The 23370-nt window shown below is 47.8% G+C and overlaps 1 protein-coding gene across 4 annotated transcripts in view; it reads left to right on the forward strand.

Moving 5' to 3' along the window:
• cul9 (cullin 9) overlaps positions 1-23370 on the forward strand; it is a 401996-nt gene that overhangs the window by 350292 nt on the left and 28334 nt on the right. For 3 of the 4 annotated variants that reach the window (XM_085998046.1, XM_085998048.1, XM_085998050.1), the window contains 5 exons: positions 850-924; positions 1722-1832; positions 4343-4460; positions 15938-16071; positions 17465-17562. In XM_085998046.1, the coding sequence (XP_085854172.1) occupies positions 850-924; positions 1722-1832; positions 4343-4460; positions 15938-16071; positions 17465-17562 (536 nt within the window). The remainder of the gene's footprint in view (positions 1-849; positions 925-1721; positions 1833-4342; positions 4461-15937; positions 16072-17464; positions 17563-23370) is intronic. The other variant, XM_085998049.1, reaches the window with a different exon arrangement.

The following is a 23370-nucleotide window of genomic DNA, read 5'->3' on the forward strand; positions in this document are numbered from 1 at the left end:
TATACGACCGAACTGTTCTGCAGGTGCTGCCAGCCTCCTGGTACCTGGCCCGAGTGACTGTTCGACTGTGGAGCGCCTCGCAGCACAGTCTGATCCTATTCTCATCTGGATAACCCTTGGGAGTGGAAGGCTGGCTGGTGTCTCTTGTTCCCCAGCCCAAAGCCCAGGGTAACTCTGACCACTGTAGCTCCCCTACAACATCTGCCTGAGATCAGCTAACTCAATAGAAATCGGCGCTCGAGTCACGTGCCCTCCTGATCTGTATTGCTTAAGATGGAGCCATGCTACATGGTACACCTGCCAACTGAACCATTGAGAGCTGGCTGGGAGATAACTGGATAGTCTTTTCGGGAAATATATTCTGCTAATGTGCTGTGTCACCGGCTAGTGGTCACATTTGTGTATAATTCTTCAGCTGGCGAATTCTTATTTATATTGGGCTTCTCGAGGCCTTCCCCCACACACAGCCAAATTCATTTCTGCTGCACCTCCCCTCACTTCAGGAGAGCCAGGAGTGGAATTCTGCAGAGTGATTTCTCCGGCTGCGATCAGTACGTTTAACATGTGTAGATATCTCCCCTTCTGATCATTGAGAAACCCAGGACAAGGTCCCATTGTGCAAGACACCCACCAAGATTGGAAAAGATGAGGTAAATCAAGAGGTGATCAGGAGACAGCAGGCTTGGCTTTTTGAAGCCTGATGATTGTACAAAGAGTAACAGTTGGCGATATGATAATTCAGAGGAGTTACAGTTCCCTGCTCTATCCTCCAGCCTGTCGGGCACTTTTGAATTTGAAGTGTTTTTTTGAATGAAGCTTTAAGTATGAAATGTTTGTGCCTTTGCACAGGTCAGTAAGGCAGCACGGCAAGAGAAGCGGTTTCACGATTATAATGAGAGATGCACTTTTCACCATCAGGCACGGGTGAGTGAGCAGAGCTTGTACACATGCCTTGAATGAAGAAACTTCCGATGTGACTAACTCCATACTAGAATTCTCAGTTAAAATGGGAAACTGCGACAGAGGAGGTTAAGAGACCTTTACAGTGGAAGAATGATTTCTAACACGTTCCCCATGGAGCTTGGTCCAGATTGCAGTCATTCAATGAATCTGGTCTGGTGGCTATTGAAATAGTGGCCTTTATCTCAAGGGAGCTGGACTATAAAGGGGAGGAAGTGGTACTTCAGTTGGACAGAGCCTTGGTCAGACCCCATCGTTCTGCGTTCAGTTCTGGGCACCACACCTCAGGAAAGATATATTGGTCTTGGAGGGGATGCAGCACAGATTCACCAGAATAATACCAGGGCTTAAAGGGTTAAGATGTGAGGATAGCTTACATAAAACTTGGGTTGCATTCCCTGGAATTTAGAAAGTTGAGAAGTGATCCAATTGAGGTATTTAAAATATTTTGATAGAGAAGATAAACTAGTGGAGCTCGGTTTTGGGGGGTGTGTGGCTTGGTTGAGGGTGGTGGGTAGTGTGCTAGATTGACGGTGGGGGGTGCGGGCTTTGTTGGGGTTTAGTTGAAGCCGTTGGGGGGGGGGGGATCGGGCTCGGGGGAGGAAGAACTCGGATGTTCAGTGTGTGCTTGCCCTTTATGCCTGATGGTGCCCATAGGAGGCACTGAATTATTCTGCCAGTGTGACCACAAATTTATTGAGCTGGTTAGTAGGAGATTCTGCATCCAGTCTATAATTTTAAAATATTTTTATTTGTTACAGGACTTTGCCATTAGTTTGGAAGCAAAGGTCTCTGCGATCAATGAAGCCTTGCAAATGAAGTCCCTGACGTTTGTTATCGATGCGTGTAAGATGCTTGCTCAGGCAAGGAAGGTGAGAGCCCACCGGACAGCTCTTTAGACTAACTTCCTCCTCTTAACTCACAACCTGGTGATTAATCAGTAGACATGGGCCATGAGTTGCTGTTGTACAGTCAGGGCATGGTCAGTGACAACCTTAGTGTGCAACAGTACAGTGGAGAATGTTGGCTATCAACCATTCTCATTCTCTCACTGGGACACTTAAGTGTAACAACCAAATATTACACTATATGTGACCAATTGGTGAGTATTTTTGTGATTCCTGATTAAAGTGGAGTTTGCTGATCTCTCCCAAGGCAGTGCTGGAAGACTGACATTTAGCCCCGCACTCCTGAGCTAAGGATGGAAACATTAGCCAGGATTCCTGCTCCGTATTGCTATCCACTGAGACCTGCTAAAAGTCACATGTGTAAGGAGGCCTGATAAGGGGACTGGGCTCAGGTGTGGTCTGAAACTGCACCCGGGACCGGTGTCTGAAACTGCACCCGGGACCGGTGTCTGGAACTGCACCCGGGACCGGTGTCTGGAACTACACCCGGGACCGGTGTCTGAAACTGCACCCGGGACCGGTGTCTGAAACTGCACCCGGGACCGGTGTCTGGAACTGCACCCGGGACCGGTGTCTGGAACTACACCCGGGACCGGTGTCTGGAACTACACCCGGGACCGGTGTCTGGAACTACACCCGGGACCGGTGTCTGGAACTACACCCGGGACCGGTGTCTGGAACTACACCCGGGACCGGTGTCTGGAACTACACCCGGGACCGGTGTCTGGAACTACACCCGGGACCGGTGTCTGGAACTACACCCGGGACCGGTGTCTGGAACTGCACCCGGGACCGGTGTCTGGAACTGCACCCGGGACCGATGTCTGGAACTACACCCGGGACCGGTGTCTGGAACTACACCCGGGACCGGTGTCTGGAACTACACCCGAGACCGGTGTCTGGAACTACACCCGGGACCGGTGTCTGGAACTACACCCGGGACCGGTGTCTGGAACTACACCCGGGACCGGTGTCTGGAACTGCACCCGGGACCGGTGTCTGGAACTGCACCCGGGACCGGTGTCTGGAACTGCACCCGGGACCGGTGTCTGGAACTGCACCCGGGACCGGTGTCTGGAACTGCACCCGGGACCGGTGTCTGGAACTGCACCCGGGACCGGTGTCTGGAACTGCACCCGGGACCGGTGTCTGGAACTGCACCCGGGACCGGTGTCTGGAACTGGGACCGGTGTCTGGAACTGGGACCGGTGTCTGGAACTGCACCCGGGACCGGTGTCTGGAACTGGGACCGGTGTCTGGAACTGCACCCGGGACCGGTGTCTGGAACTACACCCGGGACCGGTGTCTGGAACTACACCCGGGACCGGTGTCTGGAACTGCACCCGGGACCGGTGTCTGGAACTACACCCGGGACCGGTGTCTGGAACTACACCCGGGACCGTTGTCTGGAACTACACCCGGGACCGGTGTCTGGAACTACACCCGGGACCGGTGTCTGGAACTACACCCGGGACCGGTGTCTGGAACTACACCCGGGACCGGTGTCTGGAACTACACCCGGGACCGGTGTCTGGAACTACACCCGGGACCGGTGTCTGGAACTGCACCCGGGACCGGTGTCTGGAACTGCACCCGGGACCGGTGTCTGGAACTACACCCGGGACCGGTGTCTGGAACTGCACCCGGGACCGGTGTCTGGAACTGCACCCGGGACCGGTGTCTGGAACTACACCCGGGACCGGTGTCTGGAACTACACCCGGGACCGGTGTCTGGAACTACACCCGGGACCGGTGTCTGGAACTACACCCGGGACCGGTGTCTGGAACTACACCCGGGACCGGTGTCTGGAACTACACCCGGGACCGGTGTCTGGAACTACACCCGGGACCGGTGTCTGGAACTGCACCCGGGACCGGTGTCTGGAACTGCACCCGGGACCGGTGTCTGGAACTGCACCCGGGACCGGTGTCTGGAACTACACCCGGGACCGGTGTCTGGAACTACACCCGGGACCGGTGTCTGGAACTGCACCCGGGACCGGTGTCTGGAACTACACCCGGGACCGGTGTCTGGAACTACACCCGGGACCGGTGTCTGGAACTACACCCGGGACCGGTGTCTGGAACTACACCCGGGACCGGTGTCTGGAACTACACCCGGGACCGGTGTCTGGAACTACACCCGGGACCGGTGTCTGGAACTACACCCGGGACCGGTGTCTGGAACTACACCCGGGACCGGTGTCTGGAACTGCACCCGGGACCGGTGTCTGGAACTGCACCCGGGACCGGTGTCTGGAACTGCACCCGGGACCGGTGTCTGGAACTACACCCGGGACCGGTGTCTGGAAGTTTACCCAGTTACAAACGAGTGGCTGTAAGGAAAGGTTGGTATGAGACCACCTATAGTGAGAGCGATGCAGGGTCAGTGAATTGTTTGTCAGCCTCTTTCCACTTGTGTTGCCTCTCTGTAGCTCTCTTACCTCAACACTGCTTGTGTCTGTTTTTATCAGGTGTTGGCCTATTCTTGTGTGTACAGTTACTATAATCAGGACACTGAGAAGATGGATATAATGGAACAGCAGACAGAGAACTTAGAGCTGCACACTAATGCCCTCCAGATCCTTCTGGGTGAGTCCAATTCATGTACTAACAGATGCAAGTTTTGTTTAAATTTGAAGAAGAAAAAAAATTGTCTTTGGGCTTCTCATTACTTTGGGAACTGTGGAAGTTTTCAGTACAGAAGGAGGCCTCTTGGCCTGTCACGTTTGTGCTGGCTCTGCGAGCGAAATCCAAAATTGCTCCCACTGCCCTGTTCTCCCCTCGTAGCTTTGTATCTTCCTCTGCGTCAAGTATTTATCCAATTTTCCCATTAAAGGTCCAATGATCTGTGCCTCAGCCATTCCCTGTGGCAAAGCATTCCATGCTTCAGAAACCTGTGTAAAGAACTGTCTCCCAATCTCTCCTCATTCTCTGACCATTTTAACTTGATAACCCCTTGTCACTGACTCCCCAGAGGAAATAGTCTTTGCCTATTCACTCTATTAAAACATAATTTTCATAAACCTTTCTTAAATCTCCTCTGAGCCTGGTCTGCTGCAGAGGGAAATAGTTCCAGTACGTCGAGTCTCCCCTGGCATCATCCTGGTGAATCTACACTCGAGGCTCTCTGTGACTTTAATGTCCTTTCTACAATGGGGTGCCCAAAATTACACATTGTATTCTAACTGTGACCTAATTAATGTTTTGTACAAATTTATCACTATTTTGTTACTCTTAGAACATAAGAACATAAGAAATAGGAGCAGGAGTAGGCCAATTGGCCCCTCGAGCCTGCTCCGCCATTCAATAAGATCATGTCTGATCTGATCCTAACCGCCAATCCACTATGACAGGACTATCTCCTGAATCTAACAGCATTAGACACACGAAAACAGGAGCAGGATCAGGCTACACGGCCCCTGGGCCCGCTCCGCTACCCACAGGGCCATGACCTATCCGAACCTAGACTCATGTCCAAATTCCTGCCCGCTCCCCGTAACCCTTAATTCCCTTTTCTACTAGGAAACTGTCTATTTCTGTTTTAAATTTATGTAATGATGTAGCTTCGACAGCTTTTTGGGGCAGCATATTCCATGGACCTACCACCCTCTGAGTGAAGTAGTTCCTCCTCATCTCAGTTTTGAAAGAGCAGCCCCTTATTCTAAGACTATGCCCCCTAGTTCTAGTTTCACCCATCATCTGGAACATCCTCCCTGCATCCACCCGATCCAACCCCTTCATAATCTTATATATTTCAATAAGATCGCCTCTCATTCTTCTGAACTCCAATGAGTAGAGTCCCAATCTACTCAACCTCTCCTCATATGTCCATCCCCTCATCCCCGGGATTAATCGAGTGAACCTTCTTTGTACTGACTCGAGAGCAAGTATGTCCTTTCTTAAGTATGGACACCAAAACTGTATGCAGTATTCCAGGTGCGGTCTCACCAATACCTTGTACAACTGAAGCAATACCTCCCTATTTTTATATTCTATCCCCCTAGCAATGAAAGCCAACATTCCATTGGCCTTCTTAATCACTTGCTGCACCTGCATACTAACCTTTTGAGTTTCGTGCACCAGGACCCTGTGTGTAGAGCCAGAGGATGTAGGCGGGGTTTTAAATGAATTTTTTGCATCTGTGTTCACTATGGAGAAAGACGATGCAGACATAGAAATCGGGCAAGGGGACTGTGACATACTTGAACATATTAGCATCGAGAGGGAGGAGGTGCTAGCGGTTTTAGCGGGCCAAAAAGTGGATAAATCCCCAGGCCCGGACGAGATGTATCCCAGGCTGCTGTGGGAGGCAAGGGAGGAGATTGCAGGGGCTCTGACACTAATTTTCAGAACCTCTCTGGCCACAGGGGATGTACCAGAGGACTGGAGAACAGCTAACGTAGTACCATTATTCAAGAAGGGTAGCAGGGATAAACCAGGGAATTACAGGCCAGTGAGTCTAACATCTGTGGTGGGGAAATTATTGGAAAAAATTCTGAGGGACAAAATTAATCTCCACTTGGAGAGGCAAGGATTAATCGGGGATAGTCAGCATGGCTTTGTTAAGGGTAAATCATGTCTAACAAATCTGATCGAATTTTTCGAGGGGGTGACTAGTGGGGTGGATGAGGGAAATGCTGTGGATGTGGTGTACATGGACTTCAGTAAAGCTTTTGACAAAGTCCCGCATAGGAGACTGGTCAAGAAGGTAAGAGCCCATGGGATCCAGGGTGCCTTGGCGCGTTGGATCCTAAACTGGCTGAGTGGCAGGAGGCAGAGGGTGATGGTCGAAGGTTGCTTTTGTGACTGGAAGCCTGTGTCCAGTGGGGTACCTCAGGGATCGGTGCTGGGTCCCTTATTGTTTGTGATCTACATAAATGATTTGGATGAAAATGTAAAAGGTATGATCAGTAAGTTCGCAGATGACACGAAAATTGGTGGGGTGGTAAATTGCGAGGAGGAAAGCCTCCGGCTACAGGACGATATAAACGGGTTGGTCAGATGGGCGGAAAAGTGGCAAATGGAATTTAACCCTGAAAAGTGCGAGGTGATGCATTTTGGACGGACAAATAAGGCAAGGGAATACACAATGAGTGGTAGGACCCTAGGAAGTACAGAGGGTCAGAGGGACCTTGGTGTACATGTACATAGATCCCTGAAGGCAGCGGAGCAGGTAGATAAGGTGGTTAAAAAGGCATATGGGATACTTGCCTTCATTAGCCGAGGCATAGAATATAAGAGCAGGGAGGTTATGATGGAGCTGTACAAAACGCTGGTGAGGCCACAGCTGGAGTACTGTGTGCAGTTCTGGTCGCCTCACTATAGGAAGGATGTGATTGCTTTGGAGAGGGTGCAGAGAAGATTCACCAGGATGTTACCTGGGATGGAGCGCCTCAGCTATGAAGAGAGGCTGGACAGGCTGGAGTTGTTTTCCTTGGAGCAGAGAAGGCTGAGGGGGGACCTGATTGAGGTGTACAAAATAATGAGGGGCATAGATAGGGTAGATAAAGAGGAACTTTTCCCCTTAGTGGGGGGGTCAATAACAAGGGGGCATAGATTCAGGGTAAGGGGCAGGAGATTTAGAGGGGATTTGAGGAGGAACTTTTTCACCCAGAGGGTGGTTGGAATGTGGAACTCAATGCCTGAAAGGGTGGTGGAGGCAGGAACCCTCACAACATTCAAGAAGCATTTGGATGAGCACTTGAAATGCCATTGCATACAAGGCTATGGACCAAATGCTGGAAAATGGGATTAGACTGGACAGGGATGGATGGGCGGCGCAGACACGATGGGCCGAAGGGCCTCTTTCTGTGCTGTAAAACTCTATGGCCTAGAAATTGAGTTTTGGCGCAGCCAGGGCTTTAGCGCCGGAAGTTAGTGCCGGAGCTAAGTCGCGCTGGTCGGGCCCAAAATTCAATAGTTCTGCGCCCAAACGGCTGCCGGCGCTGTTGAGAGGTGTTTGCGCCTGAAAACTGGCGCTACGTGCTGAATATCGGCGCTATTCCGGCGCTGCGGCGCCCGCTGCGGTGCGGCAGGTTCGGGAAGTGCAGGCCTCCTTCCCTTAAGGAGGAGCTGCCTGCACCCGGCCGCGGCCGGCGAAAATCGTTCTAAAAATGAGCCCGGCACCTCGGACAAGTGCCGGGCTTGCTTCTGTTCCGGGGGGGGGGGGGAAGTCCGGGGAGGGAGCTGCGGCCAGGCGGCCGGCGGGAAAGCGGCCGGCCGGCGGGAAAGCGGCCGGCCGCCGCGGGGCCTTTAATGCGCCGGCGCAAAGTCAGGTAAGACTCTGTTGCCAGAGTCTTAGTTGCGGCTGCCACGGGCGAGACGGCCGCAACTGAATTTCGGCGCTGGGGCCCGTCGCCATGGCAACCGGGACGCTGCGCACACCGATGACGTCATCGGTGCCGGCGCAGCGCTACCGGTCTAGCGCGGCGGAAGGGCCCCAGGCAATTTCGGCGCCGGCGCCAATTGCAGCGCTAGACCCTCTAGCGCCGCAAAAGCGGCGCTAAGGCAACTCAATTTCTAGGCCTATGACTCTATGACCCCCAGATCCCTTTGTACTTCAGTACTTTCAAGTTTCTTGCCATTAAGATAATAACTTGCTCTACGATTTTTCCTGCCAAAGTGCATAACCTCACACTTTCCAGTATTGTATTCCATCTGCCAAATCTCTGCCCACTTACTTAGCCTGTCTATGTCCCCTTGCAGGTTTTTTATGTCCTCCTCACTCACTACTTTCCCTCCCATCTTAGTATCATCTGCAAACTTTGATGTGTTACACTCGGTCCCCTCCTCCAAATCGTTAATATAGATTGTAAAGAGTTGGGGACCCAGCACTGACCCCTGCGGAACACCACTGGTTACTGATTGCCAGTCTGAATATGAACCATTTATCCCAACTCTCTGCCTTCTGTTAGATAGCCAATCCTCTATCCATGCCAGAATATTACCCCCAATCCTGTGATTTTTTATCTTAAGCAATAATCTTTTGTGTGGCACCTTGTCAAATGCCTTTTGGAAGTCTAAATACACTACGTCCACTGGTTCACCTTTATCCACCCTGTATGTTACTTCCTCAAAGAACTCCAGCAAATTTATCAAACATGACTTCCCCTTCATAAAACCATGCTGACTTTGTCTTATTAAATTATGATTATCCAAATGTCCTGTTACTGTCTCCTTAATAATGGACTCCAAAATTTTACCTACCACAGATGTTAGGCTAACCGGTCTATAGTTTCCAGCCTTCTCTCTACTGCCCTTTTTAAATAAGGGTGTTACATTAGCAGTTTTCCAGTCTGCCGGGACCTTTGCTGAGTCCAGGGAGTTTTGGAAGATTATTACCAATGCATCCACAATCCCTACCGCCACTTCCCTCAAAACCCTGGGATGTAAGCCATCAGGTCCAGGTGATTTATCTGCCTTGAGTCCCATTATTTTACCAAGCACTACTTCCTTAGTGATTTTAATCGTATTTAGTTCCTCCCCCCCTATAGCCCCCTGCTTGTCAAGTGTTGGGATATTCTTGGTGTCCTCTACTGTAAAGACTGATACAAAATATTCATTCAGTGTTTTTGCCATCTCCATATTTCCCACCATTAATTTCCCGGTCTCATCCTCTAAGGGACCAACATTTACTTTAGCCACCCTTTTTCTTTTTCTATAACTATAAAAACTCTTACTATCTGTCTTTATATTTTTTGCTAATTTACTTTCATAATCTATCTTCCCTTTCTTAATCAATCTTTTTGTTATTTTTTGCTGTCTTTTAAAGTTTTCCCAATCCTCTATCCTCCCACTAGATTTGGCTACCTTATATGCCCTTGTTTTTAGTCGAATACTATCCTTAATTTCTTTACTTAGCCACGGATGGCTGTCTTTTCTTTTACACCCTTTTTTTCTCAGTGGAATATACTTTTTTGGAATTTGTAAAATAACTCCTTAAATGTACACCACTGATCATGTATCGTCTTATCCTTTAACCTATTTTCCCAATCCACTTTACTCAATTCCGCTCTCATACCTTCATAGTCTCCTTTATTCAAGCTTAGCACGCTTGTTTGAGATACAGCCTCCTCACCCTCTAACTGAATATGGAATTCAACCATGTTATGGTCACTCATTCCAAGGGGATCCTTTACTAGGACATTTTTAATTAATCCTGTCTCGTTACACAGGACCAGATCTAAGGTTGCTTGCCCCCTGGTTGGTTCAGTTACATACTGCTCAAGAAACCCATCCCTAATACACTCAATGAACTCATCCTCAAGGCAGCCCTGCCCAATTTGATTCGTCCAATTTATATGATAGTTAAAATCCCCCATAATTATAGATGTTCCCTTATTACAAGCCTCAACTATTTCCTGATTGATACTCCGTCCAACCGAGTTGCGACTGTTCGGAGGCCTATATACTACACCCACTAGTGTTTTTTTCCCCTTATTATTCCTTATCTCCACCCAAACTGTTTCATTATCCAGATCCTTTGACCCTCTTGTAAACCTTTCCTGAATGAAGTGCTAATGTAATGTCCCCAAGTCTAACTTCCTACATCTAGATTTTGAATTGAGACCCCCCAAGTGGAGGGGCAAAGCCCCTTATGCCTGACACCACCAAGTTTAAAAAGAGTGAAAGGTGACTAGCTGGTCAAAAAATAGTGTTTGGGTGACACCAAACTTGGTCTTTAATAGTTTGATCATTATAGAAGGAAGGGAAACTGAGCGAGGTATAGTGATCTATTCTCTTCCCTCATCCCCCAATCACACATTGATTCCCACTTTAAGGAATACCCGGTTCTTTCTCCTACTTCTAGAAAATAAATCTAGTGCATTTAATATCTCTAACTCTCTCCCTCTAGAAGTTAGTGATGGCAGGATCCGGCACTCACAGCGCAGCTCTGAAAATCGCTGTCGGGCCCAGCTCCCTTTCAAATTTATCTACTGACTGACTACTTTCACTGAGAGTCTGTCGGAAGATCATTTTTATTCTGAGCTTGCCTAATGCTGTGGATTGTGTGTGTTGTGTGTGTGTGTGTGTGTGGTGTGTGTGTGTGTGGTGTGTGGTGTGTGTGTGTGTGGTGTGGTGTGTGTGTGTGTGTTGTGTGTTGTGTTGTGTGGTGTGTGTGTGTGGTGTGTGGGTGTGTGTGTGTGTGGTGTGTGTGTGTGTGTGGTGTGTGTGTGTGTGGTGTGTGGTGTGTGTGGTGTGTGTGTGGTGTGTGTGTGTGTGTGTGTGTGTGTGTGTTGTGTGTGTGTGTGGTGTGTGTGTGTGTGTGTGGAGTGTGTGTGTGTGTGGTGTGTGTGTGTGTGTGGTGTGTGTGTGTGGTGTGTGGTGTGTGTGTGGTGTGTGTGTGGTGTGTGGTGTGTGTGTGTGTGTGGTGTGTGGTGTGTGTGTGTGTGTGTGTGTGGTGTGTGTGTGTGTGTGGTGTGTGTGTGTGTGTGTGGTGTGTGTGTGTGTGGTGTGGTGTGTGTGTGTGTGTGGTGTGGTGTGTGTGTGTGTGGTGTGTGGTGTGTGTGTGTGTGTGCCCACGTGGTGAAATGCACACTGTAATTCGAGGAAAACATTTTCTTAATGAATTATTTGAAGCCTCATTTCCTCACGGTTACTTTCTCTCCTCCCTCAAGGGTACAGGCAGCAGGTAAAACCCTTACACCTTCAGTCTTCACATGGCACCAGTCATGAGTTGAAGTACACCATTAATCTCTGCTCTTTGTCCCCTGGTTTATGACTTCAGTATCCATAAACAACTCGATTAGAAATTGAGCATTTAGCCATGAGCTGCCGTATGAAATTGACATGAACCCCTTTCGCCCTCCCTCCCCCCCACAGTCAAATAGCTTGTCGACATGTGCTGTGTAGGACTGTCTGTAAAGAATGACCAGTAGACTGTGGCTTGGGGAGATGGCTGATATCCACGGAACCATTTTGCAGCATAAGATGGCAAGTTTGAGAGGAAGTGAGTAAAAATAAAATTGCTTATGTACAGTAGCGGCTACCACTTACAGCAACAACTTGCATTTATATAGCACTTTTAACGTAATAAAACGTCCCAAGGCACTTCACAGGAATGTAATTGGACAAAAAAACTGACACCGAGCCAAAGAAGGAGACATTAGGACCAAATGCTTAGTGAAAGCGTCAGGTTTTAGGAAGAGAGCCAGGCAGAGATATTTAAGGAGGGAATTCCAGAGCTTAGGCTCAGGCAGCTGAAGGCACGGCCGCCAATGGTGGGGTGAAGGACGTCAGGGATGCACAAGAGGCCAGACTTGGAGCAAAGCCATGGAGGGACTTGAGGATGAGATTTTTGGGAGCCAGTGAAGGTGAGAGAGCACGGGGTGATGGGTGAACGGGACTTGGTGCGAGTTAGCATACGAGCAGCAGAATTCTGGATGAGCTGAAGTTTATGGAGGGTGGAAGATGGGAGGTTGGCCAACAGAGAATTAATGAGAATAGATCTGGTCATTTTTGAGCTGGTACCAGAAAAATAACCATGAAAACTGTTGGATTGTTGTAAAAATCCAGTTTGATCCCTTGTGTCCTTTAGGGATGGAACCTATCACCCATATGCAGTCTGCCTTACATGTGACTCCAGTCTGACATTACATGGTTGACTGCTCTCTGAAGTATCCTCTCAGTGTAAAAACAATTAGTATTTTCCATAAGTAGGCCTGTTACCATAGAAACATAGAAGATAGGAGCAGGAGTAGGCCATTCAGCCCCTCGAGCCTGCTCTGCCATTCAATGCGATCATGGCTGATCATCCAAATTCAGTACCCTGTCCCTGCTTTCTCCCCATACCCCTTGATCCCTTTAGCCTTAAGAAATATATCTAACTCCTTCTTGAATATATTTAATGAATTGGCCTCTACTGCCTTCTGTGGTAGAGAATTCCACAGGTTCACCACTCTCTGGGTGAAGAAATTCCTCCTCATCTCTGTCCTAAATGGCCTACCCCTTATCCTTAGACTGTGACCCCTGGTTCTGGACTCCCCAACCATCGGGAACATCCTTCCTGCATCTAGTCTGTCCAGTCCTGTCAGAATTTTATAAGTTTCAATGAGATCCCCTCCAGCGAGTACAAGCCCAATCGTCCCAATCTCTCCTCATACGTAATTCCTGCCATCCCAGGTATCAGCCTGGTGAATCTTCGCTGAACTCCTTCCATGGCAAGAACATCCTTCCTCAGATAAGGCGACCAAAACTGTACACAATACTGAAGATGTGGTCTCACCAAGGCCCTGTACAACTGCAGCAAGACATCCTTGTTCTTGTACTCAAACCCTCTCGCTACGAAGGCCAACATACCATTTGCCTTCTTAACCGCCTGCTGCACCTGCATGCTTACCTTCAGCGACTGGTGCACAAGGACACCCAGGTCTCGTTGCACTTCCCCTTTTCCCAATCTATTGCCATTCAGATAATCTGCCTTCCTGTGTTTGCCACCAAAGTGGATAACCTCACATTTATCCACGTTATATTGCATCTGCCATGCTTTTACCCGATCACCCAACCTGTCCAAATCATCCTGGAGTTTCTCGGCATCGTCCTCACAGCACACACACCCACCCAGCTTTGTGTCGTCTGCAAATTTGGAGATCTTACATCTAGTTCCTTTGTCTAGATCATTAATATATATTGTCCAAGGACTGATCCCTGCGGTACCCCACTAGTCACTGCCTGCCACTCGGAAAAAGACCCGTTTATTCCAACTCTTTGCTTTCTGTCTGCCAACCAGTTCTCTATCCAAGTCAATACCTTGCCCCCAATCCCATGTGCCTTAACTTTACACGCTAATCTCTTATGCAGGACCTTATTGAAAGCCTTCTGAAAGTCCAAATACACCACATCCACTGGTTCGCCCTTATCTATTTTACCAGGTACATCCTCAAAAAATCCCAGTAGATTAGTCAAGCACCATTTACCTTTTGTAAATCCATGTTGACTTTGTCCGATCCTGTTGCTGTTTTCCAAGTGCTCTGCTATTACATCTTTTATAATGGACTCTAGCATTTTCCCCACTACCAATGTCAGGCTTACCGGTCTGTAATTCAGAGGAGCTAGTGATGGGCAATAAATGCAACCTTGCTAGTGTTGCCCTCATCCCGAGGACTTGCATACTCCTGCGCGAGGCTAAATAGTGTGTGAGGCTATTCAGATGTGGATGGCTTTACATCTGAGCCTGATTGTGTACTCACGCATACACTTTCCATCAAGGGTCACTGTACAGCAGTCCAGAGCAGGATTAATCACAGAATCTACAGTGCAGATAGAGGCCATTTTGGCCCATCGAGCCTGCACCGACACATATCCCACCCTATCCCCGTAACCCCACGTATTTAATCCCCTAACACTAAGGGTCAATTTATCATAGCCAAATCAACCTAACCTGCACATCTTTGGACTGTGGGAGGAAACCGGAGCACCCGGAGGAAACCCACGCAGACACAGGGATTCCTAACTTGAATTCCTTTTGTAGCCCAGGATATTGAGATCAGCTCACTCTTCAAGTCTTTGGTGTAGTTCCAAACCTCCGCATCAACCTCGCACTTCAGGTTGGTTTTACTGCACTCCAGGATTTGAGCGCATAATTTAGGCTGGTGACCGTGCGATACTGAGGGAGTTGCAGCATTGTTAGATGTGCCATGTTTTGGATGAGATGTTAAACCAAGGCCCTAAGTGCCTGTTCAGGTGGATGTTAAAGGTCCCGTGGCACCATCTGAAAAAGCAGGGAGTTCTCCTGGTGTCCTAGCCAATATTTATCCCTCAACCACCACCACCAAAAAGAGATTAAGTGGTCATTGATCTCATTGCTGTACGCGGGATCTTGTGTACAGAATAGATCACCTACATAAAAACAGTGACTACGCTGCGAAGTAATTGTACCTAAAGTGCTTTGAGATGTTTTTGAGAGATGCAATAATAAAGCACTATATAAATGGAAGATTTCTCATTGAGTCAACAGGGGAGCTCCTGTATATCAGCAAACTTCCTCAAATTCCAAATCTTTCCATGCTTGTTGAATATTATTGCACCTAGTCTGGTTAAAGGCAGTGCGTCACTGATCCTGAATACTATTCTTTTCAGCTACACCATGGAACCTCGATCCTTTGCATATATGCGTATCTGCACCCCTCAATTATCCGCAAGGGTTAAATCAGGCTTGTGGCTTACTATTGCATTAACCAGCTGGAAAGTAATTGAGTGTTTTGAACTCATTTTCAAAAGGCTCTGGGGTTCTTGACCTGCAGGATAAATTGTTGTTCCTTCATATCTTGTACATGATGGAATTTCCTATCAGCTCAGCTCCAGTGGGAGTCGAGGCTTCAGATCTGAGAGACCAGCAGCAGTTGGGTTGCCATCATTTGCCCCCAAAATATCTCCTTTTTAAAATGGAAAATTGTGGGTTTTCTCTGCACATGTTGGAAACTTGATTAGAGAATCTAGATAGACCATTCAGCAGCTAAAACACTCAATCAGACCAAATACATGGGCTTTTTGGCATGTTGTGATCCCCTACATTATTAAGCCAGATAATTGAGGTTCCACTGTACTCTCAGAACTACAGAGGGCAGAATTCGCATCCCCGTGTTCAAATCCCTCCATGGCCCCGCCCCTCCCTTTCTCTGTAACCTCCTCCAGCCTGACAACCTTCCGAGATGGGGGGAATAGGGTGGGAAAGTGGAGTTGATGTAGAAGTTCAGCCATGATCTTATGTTATTATCTCTGTCCAATTCTGGCCTCTTGCATGTCCCCGATTTTAATCGCTCCACCATCAGCGGCCGTGCCTTCAGCTGACTAGGCCCTAAGTTCTAGAGTTCCCTCCCTAAACCTCTCCGTCTCTCAACCTCTCTTTCCTGCTTTAAGGCACTCCTTAAAACCTACCTCTGACCAAGCTTTTGGTCACCTGCCCTAACATCTCCTTATGTGGCTCGGTGTCACATTTTGTCTGATAACGCTCCTGTAAAGCGCGTTGGGACGTTTTACTGCGTTAATGGCGCTATATAAATGCAAGTTGTTGCTAAGCGGGTGAGAGGTGTCTGTATCTATCTGAAACATTATCTTGTCTTTCTCAGAGGAGACGCTGCTGCAGTGTACGGACCTGGCTTCCTGTATTCGCCTGCTGAAACCAGAACACTTAAACACGGGGCTGGAACTGATCCGCAGGATACAAGAGAGGCTGCTCGCCATCCTCCAGCACTCAACACAGGTAATTAGTGCTGCAATAAAGCAGCAGAACAAAGTTGGTCTGCAGCAGCAAGCAAAATGTTTGGATGTGTGTTATAAATGTGAAGGTTCCCTTTTGGAAAGGAATTTTTTCTATGCCCTTGCTGGCCTTCCCAAGCCACACAGGAAAGGAAGGCATGTAACTGATTCCCAGCGTGTACCAGTGCCACTCTAACCAGCTGACATTCAATATGGAAGAGCTAACTGTTCCTTGGATATAACCACTTTTCCCTGGAAGTAGTGCCTGGCCTCTCCTGGGATCCTTCCCATGATGGTGTGGTTGAGTTCTGAGCTTCGCTGAATGAGCTTCATTGGGCTGTGTTCCAGTGCTATTACCTGCTATAGTCCCACAAGTGTGTCAGCTGTGGCTCAGTGGCTATCACTCTCGCCTCTGAATCAGGGAGTGCTGCACTGTCAGAGGTGCTGTCTTTCGGATCAGACGTTAAACCGAGGCCCCGTCTGCTCCCTTAGGTGGACGTAAAAGATCCCATGGCACTATTTTGAAGAAGAGCAGGGGAGTTATCCCCAGTGTCCTGGCCAATATTTATCCCTCAATCAACATCACTAAAACAAATTATCTGGTCATTATCACATTGCTGTTTGTGGAACCTTGGTGTGCACAAATTGGCTGCCGCATTTCCAACATTGCAACAGTGACTACACTTCAAAAAGTAATTAATTGGCTGTAAAGCACTTTGGGATGTCCGGTGATCGTGAAAGGCACTATATAAATGCATTTTTTTTTTCACACGCCACTGTGCTCAGAGCAGAGTTCTGTTTGCACCAAACACACTGCTTCTTTTGAAATCTGAGCAGACACTGTCAGTCAATAGTACAGGGAGGGTCATGCCCCACAGGCGTCTGAGACCCCAGGCTATGCAAGGGAATAAAGGCTCCCTCTCCTGATAACTATCCAGTAATTGCTGGAAAGTGTGCGTATGGTGAGGCGAGGTTGTGATGTCTCTCACGGGTGAATATTCTACCAACACACACTGCCTAGGCGCACTCATAAAGAATGACTACTTCAGTTAATAAATGAAATTGTTTATTTCCCCATTTTCCCCAAAACGGTTACATCTTAATAGGGTTGGAAATTAAAAGGCGCCTAAGACCCTGGCTGAGAAACTGGCACCTCTTTTGTTCACAGCTAACATGAACTACTCCAGGGACACAAAGACAGCATTTTCAACTCATGATGCCATTACAATGAAACTCCATGCAGTTACATTAGGGGAGAGTTCAGTATAGGCTGAGACGGTGTGAGTCTGAAATCTAATGATCCCTAGTTGCAATACAGTGTTGTCAGGGTTTGTTTGTGTTGCAAGTGTCTGAAAGAAATTTACATGAAATAATTGATGTGAAATCTGCAATTTCAGGATTTCAGAGTGGGGTTTCAGCCAAAGCAGGGAGTCGATCAGAATGAAGTTCAATCCACAGACCTTTCAAACACAGTGCCATCCGATTCCACCAAAGAGTAAGTCCAAGAGCATCCTGGGGTAATGCACGGAGTGAGAAATAGACCATGGTGTTATGGGGCAGACACTGAGAAATAGACCATGGTGTTATGGGGAAACACTGAGAAATAGACCATGGTGTTATGGGGCAGACACTGAGAAATAGACCATGGTGTTATGGGGCAGACACTGAGAAATAGACCATGGTGTTATGGGGAAACACAGAAATAGACCATGGTGTTATGGGGCAGACACTGAGAAATAGACCATGGTGTTATGGGGAAACACTGAGAAATAGACCATGGTGTTATGGGCATACTGAGAAATAGACCATGGTGTTATGGGGAAACACTGAGAAATAGACCATGGTGTTATGGGGAAACACAGAAATAGACCATGGTGTTATGGGGAAACACTGAGAAATAGACCATGGTGTTATGGGGCAGACACTGAGAAATAGACCATGGTGTTATGGGGAAACACTGAGAAATAGACCATGGTGTTATGGGGCAGACACTGAGAAATAGACCATGGTGTTATGGGGAAACACTGAGAAATAGACCATGGTGTTATGGGGCAGACACTGAGAAATAGACCATGGTGTTATGGGGCAGACACTGAGAAATAGACCATGGTGTTATGGGGCAGACACTGAGAAATAGACCATGGTGTTATGGGGCAGACACTGAGAAATAGACCATGGTGTTATGGGGAAACACTGAGAAATAGACCATGGTGTTATGGGGAAACACTGAGAAATAGACCATGGTGTTATGGGGAAACACTGAGAAATAGACCATGGTGTTATGGGGCAGACACTGAGAAATAGACCATGGTGTTATGGGGAAACACTGAGAAATAGACCATGGTGTTATGGGGAAACACTGAGAAATAGACCATGGTGTTATGGGCATACTGAGAAATAGACCATGGTGTTATGGGGAAACACTGAGAAATAGACCATGGTGTTAAGGGGCAGACACTGAGAAATAGACCATGGTGTTATGGGGAAACACTGAGAAATAGACCATGGTGTTAAGGGGCAGACACTGAGAAATAGACCATGGTGTTATGGGGAAACACTGAGAAATAGACCATGGTGTTATGGGGAAACACTGAGAAATAGACCATGGTGTTATGGGGCAGACACTGAGAAATAGACCATGGTGTTATGGGGAAACACTGAGAAATAGACCATGGTGTTATGGTGAAACACTGAGAAATAGACCATGGTGTTATGGGGAAACACTGAGAAATAGACCATGGTGTTATGGAGCAGACACTGAGAAATAGACCATGGTGTTATGGGGCAGACACTGAGAAATAGACCATGGTGTTATGGGGAAACACTGAGAAATAGACCATGGTGTTATGGGGAAACACTGAGAAATAGACCATGGTGTTATGGGGAAACACTGAGAAATAGACCATGGTGTTATGGAGCAGACACTGAGAAATAGACCATGGTGTTATGGGGCAGACACTGAGAAATAGACCATGGTGTTATGGGGAAACACTGAGAAATAGACCATGGTGTTATGGGGAAACACTGAGAAATAGACCATGGTGTTATGGGGCAGACACTGAGAAATAGACCATGGTGTTATGGGGCAGACACTGAGAAATAGACCATGGTGTTATGGGGAAACACTGAGAAATAGACCATGGTGTTATGGGGAAACACTGAGAAATAGACCATGGTGTTATGGGGAAACACTGAGAAATAGACCATGGTGTTATGGGGAAACACTGAGAAATAGACCATGGTGTTATGGGGAAACACTGAGAAATAGACCATGGTGTTATGGGGAAACACTGAGAAATAGACCATGGTGTTATGGGGCAGACACTGAGAAATAGACCATGGTGTTATGGGGCAGACACTGAGAAATAGACCATGGTGTTATGGGGAAACACTGAGAAATAGACCATGGTGTTATGGGGAAACACTGAGAAATAGACCATGGTGTTATGGGGAAACACTGAGAAATAGACCATGGTGTTATGGGGAAACACTGAGAAATAGACCATGGTGTTATGGGGAAACACTGAGAAATAGACCATGGTGTTATGGGGAAACACTGAGAAATAGACCATGGTGTTATGGGGAAACACTGAGAAATAGACCATGGTGTTATGGGGAAACACTGAGAAATAGACCATGGTGTTATGGGGCAGACACTGAGAAATAGACCATGGTGTTATGGGGCAGACACTGAGAAATAGACCATGGTGTTATGGGGAAACACAGAAATAGACCATGGTGTTATCACAGAAACCCCACAGTGCAGATAGAGGCCATTTCGGCCCATCGAGCCTGCACCGACACATATCCCACCCGATCCCCGTAACCCCTACACCAACACATATCCCACCCTATCCCCGTAACCCCATGTATTTAATCCCCCTAACACTAAGGGTCAATTTATCATAGCCAATCAACCTAATTCGCACATCTTTGGACTGTGGGAGGAAACCGGAGCACCCGGAGGAAACCCACGCAAACACGGGGAGAATGTGCAAACTCCACACAGTCGCCTGAGGCCGGATTCGAACCCGGGTCCCTGGCGCTGTGAGGCAACAGTGCTAACCACTATGCCACCGTTATGGGGAAACACTGAGAAATAGACCATGGTGTTATGGGGAAACACTGAGAAATAGACCATGGTGTTATGGGGAAACACTGAGAAATAGACCATGGTGTTATGGGGCAGACACTGAGAAATAGACCATGGTGTTATGGGCATACTGAGAAATAGACCATGGTGTTATGGGGAAACACTGAGAAATAGACCATGGTGTTATGGGGCAGACACTGAGAAATAGACCATGGCGTTATGGGCATACTGAGAAATAGACCATGGTGTTATGGGGAAACACTGAGAAATAGACCATGGTGTTATGGGGAAACACTGAGAAATAGACCATGGTGTTATGGGGAAACACTGAGAAATAGACCATGGTGTTATGCAGCAGACACTGAGGAAATAGACCATGGTGTTATGGGGAAACACTGAGAAATAGACCATGGTGTTATGGGGAAACACTGAGAAATAGACCATGGTGTTATGGGGAAACACTGCGAAATAGACCATGGTGTTATGGGCATACTGAGAAATAGACCATGGTGTTATGGGGAAACACTGAGAAATAGACCATGGTGTTATGGGGAAACACTGAGGAAATAGACCATGGTGTTATGGGGAAACACTGCGAAATAGACCATGGTGTTATGGGCATACTGAGAAATAGACCATGGTGTTATGGGCATACTGAGAAATAGACCATGGTGTTATGGGCATACTGAGAAATAGACCATGGTGTTATGGGGAGACACTGAGGAAATAGACCATGGTGTTATGGGGAGACACTGGGAAATAGACCATGGTGTTATGGGGAAACACTGAGAAATAGACCATGGTGTTATGGGGAAACACTGAGAAATAGACCATGGTGTTATGGAGCAGACACTGAGAAATAGACCATGGTGTTATGGGGAAACACTGAGAAATAGACCATGGTGTTATGGGGAAACACAGAAATGGACCATGGTGTTATGGAGCAGACACTGAGAAATAGACCATGGTGTTATGGGGAAACACAGAAATGGACCATGGTGTTATGGAGCAGACACTGAGAAATAGACCATGGTGTTATGGGGAAACACTGAGAAATGGACCATGGTGTTATGGGCATACTGAGAAATAGACCATTGTAGGAACGTGGGTTCCTAACTAAAAGACTGAGTTCTACTCAGGCGATCAAACAAAACGAACTTTAATGGAACAAACAGGTTTTAACAAGAAACTGCAGGATAACATCGAATGTAGGTCTGCTCTCTCTGGAGGCTCCACGAGGACTGCCCCTGCAGTCCTGTGGCTGACGTCATGACGTCATCACGTTTTCCCGCCAGTGGGGGATCACGTGATGGAACGGCTTTCTTAGCGGGGTTTTGAGTGCTCCAGCATTGATTTTCCTGCAGCATTGTTTCTGTTGCCGCCGCTGTTTTGGGTCTACATTGATGGAGATGACAGAGCGGATTAGGCGGTGGTCTGTCCAGCAGTCGTCAGCTCCTGTCATGGCGCGGGTGATGCGGACGTCCTTACGGTCCCTCGCTCGGACGATGACGTAGTCCAGCAGATGCCAGTGCTTGGAGCGAGGGTGCTGCCATGAAGCCTTGTACTTGTCTCTCTGCCGGAGCAAGGTGTTAACATAAAGGGGAATCCAAAGGTCTTCTATAAGCATATTAACAGTTAAAGAGTGTCAGAGGAGCGTTGGGGCCGATTAGGGACTTACCATAGTTTTGGCAAACTCCTCTTCCTTGGTAAACACCAATACATACCAAGTACTTATTTAGTACCTCAGCCATGCCTTCTGCCTCTACCAATAGTTCTCCATTTTTGTCCCTAATCGGCCCCAACGCTCCTCTATCACTCTTTAACTGTTAATATGCCTATAGAAGACCTTTGGATTCCCCTTTATGTTAACTGCCAATCTATTCTCGTGCTATCGCTTCGTCCCTCTTATTTCCTTTTTCACTTCTCCTCTGTACTTTTTATATTCAGCCTGATTCTCCCTTGTGTTATCAAGCTGACATCGCTCATTCGCCCCCTTTTTCTGCTACATCCTACTCTGCAACTCCTTCGTCATCCACGGAGCTCTGGCTTTGGTTGCCCTCCCTTTCCCCCTCGTGGGAATGTATCTCAACTGTACCCAAACCATCTCCTCTTTAAAGACCGCCCTTTGCTCCATTAAATTTTTACCTTAAAGTCTTTGATTCCAATTTACCAGGGCCAGATCCCTCCTCAATTCGCTGAAATTAGCCCTCCTCCAGTTAAGTATTTTTATTCTAGATTAATCCTTGTCCTTCTCCATAACTAATCTAAACCTTACGATACTATGATTACTATTCCCGAAATGCTCTCCAACTGTGACATTCTCCACTTGACCCACTTCATTCCCCAGGACTAGATCATTCTGGAATGCAAAGATAAACCCCAGCTCCTATTCTCTACTGCTAACCGTCTTCTTAAACCCCTCTCCCCTGTCTCCTCCACCCTTACATAGAAACATAGGAGCAGGAGTAGGCCATTCGGCCCTTCGAGCCTGCTCCGCCATTCAATGCGATCATGGCTGATCATCCAAATTCAGTACCCTGTCCCTGCCTTCTCCCCATATCCCTTGATCCCTTTAGCCTTAAGAAATATATCCAACTCTTTTTTGAATATATTTAATGAACTGGCCTCCACCGCCCTCTGTGGCAGAGAATTCCACAGGTTCACCACTCTCTGGATGAAGAAATTCCTCCTCATTTCAGTCCTAAATGGCTTACCCCTTATCCTTAGACTGTGACCCCTGGTTCTGGACTCCCCGGCCATCAGAAACATCCTTCCTGCATCTAGTCTGTCCAGGCCTGACAGAATTTTATAGGTTTCGATGAGATCCCCTCTCAATCTTCTAAACTCCAGTGAGTATAAGCCCAATCGACACAATCTCTCCTCATACGTCATTCCTGCCATCCCAGGTATCAGCCTGGTGAATCTTCGCTGCACTCCTTCCATGGCAAGAACGTCCTTCCTCAGGTAAGGCGACCAAAACTGCACACAATACTCAAGGTGCGGTCTCACCAAGGCCCTGTACAACTGTAGCAAGACATCCTTGTTCCTGTACTTGAACCCTCTTGCTACGAAGGCCAACGTACCATTTGACTTCTTAACCGCCTGCTGCACCTGCATGCTTACCTTCAGCGACTGGTGCACAAGGACACCCAGGTCTTGTTGCACTTCCCCTTCTCCCAATCTATTGCCATTCAGATAATAATCTGCCTT

This window comes from Somniosus microcephalus, chromosome 9 (assembly GCF_052327205.1).
Source record: "Somniosus microcephalus isolate GS21.2 chromosome 9, FLI_Smic_1.0, whole genome shotgun sequence".
Taxonomy (NCBI): Eukaryota; Metazoa; Chordata; class Chondrichthyes; order Squaliformes; family Somniosidae; genus Somniosus; species Somniosus microcephalus.